The sequence below is a fragment of the Hyla sarda genome, chromosome 9 (genome assembly GCF_029499605.1).
Source record: "Hyla sarda isolate aHylSar1 chromosome 9, aHylSar1.hap1, whole genome shotgun sequence".
NCBI classification, from domain to species: Eukaryota; Metazoa; Chordata; class Amphibia; order Anura; family Hylidae; genus Hyla; species Hyla sarda.
In genome coordinates, this window is record NC_079197.1 from 171,564,312 (window position 1) to 171,574,686 (window position 10,375).

The 10,375-nt window shown below is 45.3% G+C and overlaps 1 protein-coding gene across 1 annotated transcript; it reads left to right on the forward strand.

The window, feature by feature from the left end:
• The first annotated feature begins 331 nt into the window (after positions 1-331).
• On the forward strand, positions 332-8,709 carry ZBTB22 (zinc finger and BTB domain containing 22). Its single transcript, XM_056539836.1, has 2 exons — positions 332-467; positions 3,564-8,709. The coding sequence occupies exon 2, from the start codon at positions 3,590-3,592 to the stop codon at positions 4,898-4,900; it is 1,311 nt and encodes a 436-aa protein (XP_056395811.1). The 5' UTR covers positions 332-467; positions 3,564-3,589; the 3' UTR covers positions 4,901-8,709.
• The last annotated feature ends 1,666 nt before the right edge of the window (positions 8,710-10,375 follow it).

The window sequence follows — 10,375 nt, forward strand, 5'->3', positions numbered from 1 at the left end:
TAAAGTGGCGCCCCCTGTATAACACAGCCCCTCTGTCCTGTCTCTGAGCCTCCTTGTCCCAGCCCAGGCAGCAGACATAACCCATACACCTAAATCAGACGTCTCCCCTCACACAAAGCCCTCTATTTATCCCTCCAGCCAATCAGCGCACGGCGACACGGCGGCTCCCTCCCTGATTGACAGGCCGACCGGCCAATCACCGCCCTCCTCCCGGCCCCGCTCCAAAGACGAGGTCGCCAGGAAACGAGAAGAGGGGCGCGTCCTACGACGGCCGGCAGCCAATCAGCGGCGTCCGTCGCGCTGTGACCAGGCGGCCTTAAAGGCGAAAGGTTTTTGCGTCGGCCGACGGCGGCGAGAGCGCGCTGAGGGGGATGCGCCCGCCGCGCCTTTAACGGAGGGGGGGCGGAGCCTGAGGAGGCCTGAGACACACAGAGGGTGTTAAAGAGACAGCAAGACGCAATCCTGGGGTGAGATTAAAAAAAACGGAACTGTTATGTGCGATAATTATCGGTGTGTGTGTGAACGGGGGCGTAGATAATGACGTGTATGTGGGGATATGGGGGAATCTACTCCCAGCCCAGGCAGCAGACATAACCCATACACCTAGATCAGACGTCTCCCCTCACACAAAGCCCTCCAGCCAATCAGCTAATAGCTACATGTGTGTGTGGGGATATGGGGGCATCATTATCCTATATATATATATATATATATATATATATATATATATATATATATATACATATAATGTGTGTGTGTGAATATATATATATAGTGGGGAGGGGAGGCTGATCCCTACCTGTACCTGATGATCCTACACATGCAGCTGTGTATGTGTATATATATATATATATATATATATATATATATATATATATAGCTATATACGCTACGGTTCCCGTATACGGCTGGGAGGAGGGGGCGGGGCTTAATCGTGGCGCCCGCACTCAGCCGTATACGGGAACCGTATTTAATGCATGTCTATGAGCCGACCGGAGTGAACCGCAGCCTCCGGTCGGCTGAGTTTTTGGCCGTATGCTGTTTCCAGACCGCAGGCAAAAACGTGGTCGACCGCGTTTTTGCCTACGGTCGGGAGAACGCAGCCGACCGGAGGCTGCGGTTCACTCCGGTCGGCTCATAGACCTGCCTTAAATGGGGTATTCCAGGCAAAACCTTTTAGATATATATATATATATATATATATATATATATATCAACTGGCTCCGGAAGGATAAACAGATTTATAAATGACTTCTATTAAAAAATCGTAATCCTTCCAATAGTTATTAGCTTCTGAAGTTTTCTAACTTCTCAATGATGATGTCACGTCCTGGGAGCTGTGCATGATGGGAGAATATCCCCATAGGAACTGCACAGCTCCCGGGACGTGAGTCATCAGAGAGCAGTTAGACAGAAAATAACAACTCAACTTCAGAAGCTAATAACTATTGGAAGGATTAAGATTTTTTTAATAGAAGTAATTTACAAATGTGTTTCACTTTCCGGAGCCAGTTGAGATATATATATATATATATATATAAAGTTTTGGCCTGAAATACCCCTTTAAGTACGGTTCCCCTATATGGCTGAGTGCGGGCGCCGGGATTAAGCCCCACCGCCCCCTCCTCCCAGCCGTATACGGGAACCGTAAATACAAAACGTGGTGTGAACCCAACCTATGTACTAGACATCTCACGTTGCGTTTCGGGTCCCGTAATGTTTCGGGTGTTCACACCACGTTTTTGCAATACAGTTCCCGTATACGTTTTCAATGGGAAAACCGTACGGAACCGTATTGTAGACCGTACGCACTGACTCTCCATTGTAAACCGTACGCCAAACGATGCAACAGGTTGTGTCCGTTTTGCATCCTGTACGGTTTTGGCCGTTTTTTTTTTTTTCCCGTACCCAAAACTGTAGTCTACCACGGTTTTTGCTCCGGGTTGAAAAACCGTATTGAAACGTATATGTTTTTTTTTTTAACATCGGAGTCAATGGGAACCGTACAGAACTGTGTGTGCGTACGGTTCCATCAGGTTTTCACCAGGTTTCATCAGTTTTTTTTCTTGGAATTACAATCAAACATGTAAAACTTTATTCATAATGGAGTGAAAAGTTAAAAACGTATACTTTTTTTTCTTCTTAAAAACGGATGCACTTTTTCTTAAACATATGCATATATTTTTTTTTAACTGAATACAGGTTAAAATTTGTACTCACGTTTTGATACAGTTTAGTCAGGTTTTGAGGAATCCGTTTTTCATCAAAATCCTGATACGGGAACTGTATTGCAAAAACGTGGTGTGAACCCAGCCTAAAATGGATTTTTAAATTTTGCGTGCATTTCGGGACAGCCTTTAACTTGCTGGTCTCTGGCTGTTGCAAAACTACAACTCCCAGCATGCCCGGACAGCCGTTGGCTGTCCGGGCATGCTGGGAGTTGTAGTTTTGCAACACTTATTCGCCCCCTGCCCCCCCCCCCCCCCATCCAGATATAAAGGGCCTCTGTTTGTCGCCATGTATTAAAGTCGTCCTTTTGACCAATGTGAACATGGGTTTTTGGGGGGTATACATATGATTATACAATTTTTTTTGCAACCTGCAGAAAGTGGGTGGTGCTTAATGAAGGGGGAGTGGCCTCCAGAAGCCTAGTGCATTTAAGTAGGGATTTATTTTTAGGTAGAAGACCCCAGTGATTATGTAGGGAATCCCTCCTGCTAGGTAGAAGCCCCAGTAGGTAGGTAATCCCCCCCCCCCCCAATTAGGTAGAAGCCCCCCCAGTACGATGCCCTTTGTGATGCCCCGCCCCCTCAATGCAAGTCTATGGAAGGGGGCGTGACGTTGCGCAGGGGTGTGGTGACACCCAAAGCCTGCACCCATCGTTCGGAACTAAATCTTCTGAATGCAGGGGAGTGGAGTACCCCTTTAATTGTTACCATGTGCCTCAAATGTTTCTATTGAATAATTGGGGGGACGGCCTTATAGTATCTTTCTACTTGCAGGTTTCCCAACCTGGGGCTCCCCAGCTATTGCCAAACTACAACTCCCATTGTGCCCTGACAGATGAAGATTTGGAGATCCACACTAAAGGGAAGGCTTTCAGGGCATGATGGGAGTTGTAGTTTGGTAACACCCTGGTCCGTATATAGTGCAGCCTGACAGCTGTTGTGACAATTCCCACTGCTCTATGTGGCCTCTGATTCCTGCCACGACTGCACTTTTTCACTTGTATCAGGAAGTGGATCCACCACAATGGCCCCTAGAGCTTTACACTGTCCACAGAATACCAGATGAGTGTCTGATCAGTGGGGGGTCCGTCAACTGGGACCCCCATCTTTGTCCCCATTGATGTTGTAGTAGTATTTTTCCACATATACTTGGTCCTAGTATTGTCACGTCTTCATAGAGGAAGGTATGTCCACACAACAGTCCACAGGAATAACAATACTTAGGGTGTCCAGTTTAGGGTAAAGCCTGACCCATTGTGATGTGAATTTTTATCATTCATGTATTGTTCTTTTGTAATGGTCCCAGATGATGTGAATGTTTTTGTCTTTTGTCAGGTCCCCCCCACTTTTCCTCTGCTATCATGGACACCGCTGGTCCTCTCATCCACGTGGACTTCCCAGATGTGGCCAGCTCTCTCCTGGAAAGCCTCAACCAGCAGCGAGTGGAAGGGAAGCTGTGCGACGTATCCATCCATGCACAAGGCCGCGTGTTCCGCGCTCATCGCGCCGTGCTCGCCGCTTCTTCCCCATACTTCCACGACCAGGTGCTTCTTAAAGGCATGAGCTGCGTGGCTTTGCCCGGTGTTGTAGACCCGGGGGCGTTTGAAGCTGTTTTATGTGCTGCCTACACGGGACGCTTGACAATGTTGGCAGATGAGATTGTCAACTACCTGACAGTGGGAAGCGTGCTCCAGATGTGGCACGTGGTGGACAAGTGCTCGGAACTTCTAAAAGAGTCTCGTGCCAACAGCAGTACTGGAAGCATGGAGGGAGCCGGGAGCAGCCATGGTCCAACGCCACAGAGACCTCACTCCGGCAGAGCCAGCGAGAACCAGTCCCCCAGCAGCAGCAACTATTTTAGTCCACCAGAACCATGTACAGAGAGGAGTAGGAGAAGAAGCGAAGTCACGAGCGAAGCAGCAGAAGAAGCTGGCATAGAAGAAGAGCCATCTGGAGAAGAAGCCTCTGTAGCCAGCTGCTCCAGTTATCGAAGGCCCAGCATTGTTCCTCAGAGACATTGGGTGTATGTCAAGAAGGAACGGCCTCACCAGGGTCTGCTGCTGACATGTGAAGGTGAGGAAGAAGAAGATGAGGAAGAGCTTGAAGAAGATGAAGAAGAAGAACAGCTGAGTATCAGTGATGTTCGCACCCTCAATGCTCCGGAAGAACAGGTAAATTTCTGTGAACCTTCAGATGGAATGCCTTATGATGAAGCATCTGGCAATGGCACTGGTTACCCACAGGGACCTCCTCTTCTGCCTCTGGACATGCAAGGGAATCCGCTGCTGGTGATGCCTTCAGGACACGGTGCAGCTGGGCAAGGTGGGACAGGAACGAGTCAAGGAGAAGGCGGCAAAATCTTCCTATGCCATTGTGGAAAAGCATTCTCCCACAAGAGTATGCGTGATCGGCACGTCAATATGCATCTCAACCTGCGCCCATTTGACTGCCCTGTCTGTGGGAAAAAGTTTAAGATGAAGCACCACCTGACTGAACACATGAAGACACACACCGGGGTCAAACCGTACGAGTGTGAAGTGTGCGCCAAGAAGTTTATGTGGAGAGACAGCTTTATGAGACATCGTGGTCACTGCGAGAGGCGGCATAGGGCAGGGGCAGGGGGTGGAGGAGGTGGAGGCGGGCAAGGGATTAGCGAGCCTCCATCTGTGTAACACTGGTGGGGGGCAGAGAGTGGAGGCAGAGGGGAGAAACAAGGTGTAAAAGTACTGATTAGAACTCAATAGGATGAAGCACTAAAGTCCCATTTAGGTGTGGAAATGGTGCCGAAGATCAGAGCTGAGGGTTGGGACCCCATTACTGGGCCCTCAGAGGTTCTTCTTGACGACAGACCATGACTTGCCTTCTGCACTTCGCCCTCTCAGCAATATAATCTTCCTGCACTGCCTGTTGAGTCTCCTTCAGCCCCTCTTGCCCACTCAAGCACAAGCTGCCCCTTCACCATAAGACTTTAACCCTTGAATGGTCGCTTTGCGCTGCCCACAACTGATGCACATGGTGAATGCTGTGTCTTTCAGTAATGTATTATAAGACGATAGACGCTGCATCACAGACCTTGTATTTACTGAACAGTAGGCATCGGCCTCATGTTCCTTCTCCTTTGGACGTGGTCAAGGCCATGTGATGTGAAGGAATCTTGATAGCTGTACAGTATTTTAGTTTTTACGCAAAATGGTTGTGATGAGTTAGGACTCCCCCAGTCCCAGCCTTCTTCTCCATCTGCACATCATTCATTGAGGGATGTTTAGGAAAATGAGCGCTAGGCTAGAAGCCAGAATTCTGCTGTTCAGAAGTAGGGACCTTGAGAAGGACCTGTTCATCTACGTTCACCCAATGATAAAAATGACCCATAATATCTATAGGCTCCTGGATATGTCCTGTTATGTGAGGAGCAGATACAGACTCGGGAAGGGATTGACCATAGACGAAATGGGAGTCTAGAGGTTGAAGCATTTCTTGGAGATACCTGGACTCCTTGTTTGGTTAGGGTTCCTAGACTGATTCTATTGACCTAGAGCACTCTTATTGGCCATCCCGCTTCTATAACCCTTTAGAATATAAGCTAATAAAATATTGGGTAAAAACGGGGACACTACAGTATTTGACTCTTGCAGACCTGTCACCTGGACACATTGGAGACCACCATTTTTTTGGCCAAATGATCATAGGGTGTATTGAAATCCTGAGCCCACCGACCATTGTCCGATAAGTTACTGGTTCCTGTAATATTCGTAGACTTTATAAATAGAAGTACAATCCCCAACATGGATGATTCCTTTGTGTGCCGGTGTCCGGTCTTCTTCAAAGTGCACGAGTCACCTATATGGTTGAAGCAGCCATGACAGTGGTCATCGATGAGGCAGATTCTGCTTCCCCTTGGACTTTAGCCTAGCCCGTTGTTTAATATGGGTAAACCTACGACTGCCAATCTGGTACATTGGACTGATGTATGTGAACGAATTCCATGTCTCGTCTGGAGAACGGAGCAGAAACGTACATTGTCTAAATGTATCTAAGATGAACTCTTTTTATTGTCAAGTAACACAACCAGGGAATACATCTACAGATAGAGGAATCGGGCATCCTCGCCTTCACTTACTATATTTCTCTATACACATATTTGTGCAATAAGGCTACGTTGTGGTTCTAGACTGCTAGGCAGATACTAATATTTATACCCGCCACATATATCATGTATACCGTGAGGTATACATTGTTACTATTATATCCGCAACGCAACAGTTACAGATGTGTCATGTATGGAGGTAGGTTACGCATATGGTGTCAATTTCAGTAAACCAGGTCTGAAACATTCGCTCCGATGCATTTAAAGGGGAACTCCGGTACATAACTGAGGATAGTGGATAAGATGTTATGTACTGGAGTTCTCCTTTTAAAATAATAAAGTATACAAACATGTAATGTTTTATGTATACTGCTTCTATGCAGGGCTATGTGTCGCCATAGCTACAGACTACAAAGACTGATCCTAGAAAGAGTGGAATAACACTCCTGAAGGATCAGATTACACAGCCTTTGTGTAATCTGTTAGGACCAGTTCACACCGGCAGTGTCTGTCTGCCCAGAATTTGTCTGGGGTTCGAATTCTCAGAGTCCACGTACTTTTACCGCAGGGGACACATAGCCCTGCATGGGAGCTGCATACCCAAACATTCAGAGAATTTTTACTCAATAGTTTTAATGTTTCGTTGTTTAATATGAATAATTTTTTTTTTTTATACATTATACGCAATTTTAAGTATTTTATAAGGGTATGTTCACAGTTAATGGTAACAGGGTTACATGGGGTTAAAGATTTAGCTGCACTTTTGCCGTTTTTTGCTGCAATTTATTTTATATATTTTTTTTTTCAAATTGACGTGATTTCTGAAAATCGCAGCAAGAAACGCAACACAATTGCACTGTGTGAATTGAGATTCTTCTGGCTGCACTACTTACGATTGTGATGTTTCGCTGCTGCTGCATCACAACATCAGTAACCGTTTTTGTATGTTTTTTTTTTTTTTTTTTTGCTTCTTTTAGGGTATGTTCACAAGTGCGTATTTTTTTTATTTATTTTTTGCTGCATATCATCTGCTGCAGATTTTGCTGCCCATTAATTTCAATGCGTAATCTGCAGCAGAAAATATGCACGTGTGCTATGTTCACACGGGTGGATTACCTGCAGTTTTTCCGCTTCGTATCTGCTGCGGAAAATCCGCTGCGGATTTTGCTACCGTTGACTTCAATGGCTCTGAAGAAAAATCTGCAAATCTTTCTCTATCGCAGATTGTCTGCTGACCCATTGAAGTCAATGGTAGCAAAATCCGCTGCGGATTTTCTGCAGCAAATATGCTGCGGAAATTCCGCAGGTGATCCGCCCGTGTGAACGTACCCTTAGGGTATGTTCACATGGGAAGATTACTTGCATAAAATCTGCAGCGGATTTTGCCACTATTGCCTTTAATGAGTCAGCAGAAAATCTGCAATGGAGGCAGATTTACAGATTTCCCTTTGACACATTGAAGTCAATGGTAGCAAAATCCGCTGCGGATTTTCTGCAGCAAATACACTGTGGAAATTCCGCAGGTAATCCGCCATGTGAATGTACCCTTAGGTTGTATTGATGCTGGGGTTTTGTTTGTTTTTTGTGTGCATTTTTGTTACATTTTGATGGACAGGGTGAAATTGCATTAGAAAACCACATTCATTATTATAATTTTTAAAAAAAAATTTTTATGTTGGATCAAGAAAATAGGAAAACTGATGCACATTTCGGGCACCATTTTCGTACACAGTAAAGCTGGTTGTGTCTTAGTCACCAATGATAAGGTTTCTTGAAAGTGACGCCAGTGCGGTAACTTGTCACCTTGATATACACACAGTACATAGCAATATTAGAGGACGGGTATATATGTGTACAGTGATGGAACGTCACATTGTGTACTGTGCCTTTAGTGCCTGTGCACATGTCGAGGTATTACAAATCATAAAATTTTTTTTATATATATATATATATATATATATATATATATATATCTCAAATAATCACATGCATGAAAAAATGATATATAAAATGCGTTATCATGAAACATTTGTGCCGAAAACTATAACTATATCACACAAGAAAATATTCACCCGACACGTGTTTTGCAAGGTTTCTTCTTCCAGGGGTGTTATATAAAAAATAATTTTAATTTCCAAGTGCTCCTAGTCTCGTTCAAAACACTTGAAAAAGGAAACTACTTTTACAAGAGTAAATGTTCTGAAGGCTGATTCGTTAGATTTGGTTTTAGCAAATTTTACTATAGATCTTGTGAATTATGAACTCAACCAGGAGATCATTGTCAGAAAAAAAAGAGGAAAAATGTTTGCAGGACCCACAGTAGGGTTATAGATTAAGATAATTGTAACAAAGCTTATTTAAAGGAGAACTCCAGAATACGAAAATTGTCCCCCATACTGCCGGCAGTAAAAAAAAATAAACATTTACATACCTTCCTCCGCTCCCCCGGGGCCTCCGGTAACTGGCTCCGGTCTCTGCCGCGATCCTCTTCCTGGTTGCCGGTGGTCGGCGCGTCATCCTGCGCTCAGCCAATCACCGGCCGCAGTGAAGTCCCGACTCAGCCGGCAATAGGCTGAGCGGCAGTGTGACTTTTTCGGCCCAGGCAACAGTTGCCGGTGTAGTGAAGAATTGTGTGTCTTGAAGCGTTCTCACACTGCCGCTCAGCCTATTGCCGGCCGAATCGGGACTTCACTGCGGCCGGTGATTGGCTGAGTGCAGTATGACTCGCCGACCACCGGCAACCAGGAAGAGGATCGTGGCAGAGACCGGAGCCGGTTACCGGAGGCACCAGGGAGGGCGAAGGAAGGTATGTACCTGTTTATTTTTTTACTGACGGCAGTATGGGGGACAATTTTTGTTTTCTGGAGTTCTCCTTTTAAACAGCGATCACAGGACTAAAGCACCAAACTTTGAGGACTTTTGTGCAGCATTTTACAAAAGTGCAAACTCAAATGTGTGCACAGAACGCAAAATTAATTAATGATCAGAAACTGAGTGCCGCAACATTCAAAATGAACACCAAGGTTGCCTAGACAGTAATATGGTAACTCGTGACCCCCACAGAACAGTTCTTGTTACTAAGCTACAGCATCCCAACGTGTTTCCCTTCTGTTTTAAAGGGGTACTCTGGTGAAAAACTATATATATATATATATATATGTGTGTATATATATATATATATACCGTATATAATTATTATTATTTTTTTTTTAATCAACTGGTGCCAGAACGTTACAGATTTGTAAATTACTTCTATTAAATACTGGAAGGGTTAAGATTTTTTATCATCTGCTGTATAGAGGAAGTTCTTTTTTCTTTTTAAATTTATTTTCTGTTTGACCACAGTGCTCTCTGCTGACACCTCTGTCTTTCTCAGGAACTGTCCGGAGAAGGATAGGTTTGCTATAGGTATTTTCTCCTGATCTTGACAGTTCCTGAAAGGGACAGAGGTGTCAGCAGAGAGCACTGTGGACAGACAGAAAATAAATTCAAAAAGTAAAGGACTTCCTCTGGAGCATACAGCAGCTGATATGTACTTGAAGGATTATGATTTTTAAATAGAAGTAATTTACAAATCTGTTTAACTTTCTGGCACCAGTTGATTTAAAAAAAAAAAATTGTTTTTCACCGGAGTACCCCTTTAACCTCTTCCAGATACAGGACGTATGCATCCGTCCTGCACGGGCTCCCATGATATAATGCGGGGTCGAGTCACACGCGTCATATCGCGTCGGTCCCGGCGGCCATCAACGACCGGGACCCGTGGCTAATACCGGACATCACCAATCACTGTGATGCCCGGTATTAACCCTTCAGACGCGGCGATCAAAGTTGATTCCCGTGTCTAAAGTGAAAGTAAACATTGCCGGTTAGCTCAGTGGTGCTGTTCAGGACCGCCGCGGTGAAATCGCGGTGTCCCGAACCGCTTGCAGGACAGGAGGAGGATCCCTACCTGCCTCCTCGCTGTCCGATCACCGAATGACTGCTCCGTGCCTGAGATCCAGGCAGGAGCAGTCGAGCGGCTATAACACTGATCAATGCCATGCTATTGCCTGGTAGTGAT

What these genes read in the sequence shown, in the direction of transcription:
- ZBTB22 (XM_056539836.1), top strand. Translation starts at nt 3,590, where the DNA reads ATGGACACCGCTGGTCCTCTCATCCACGTGGACTTCCCAGATGTGGCC.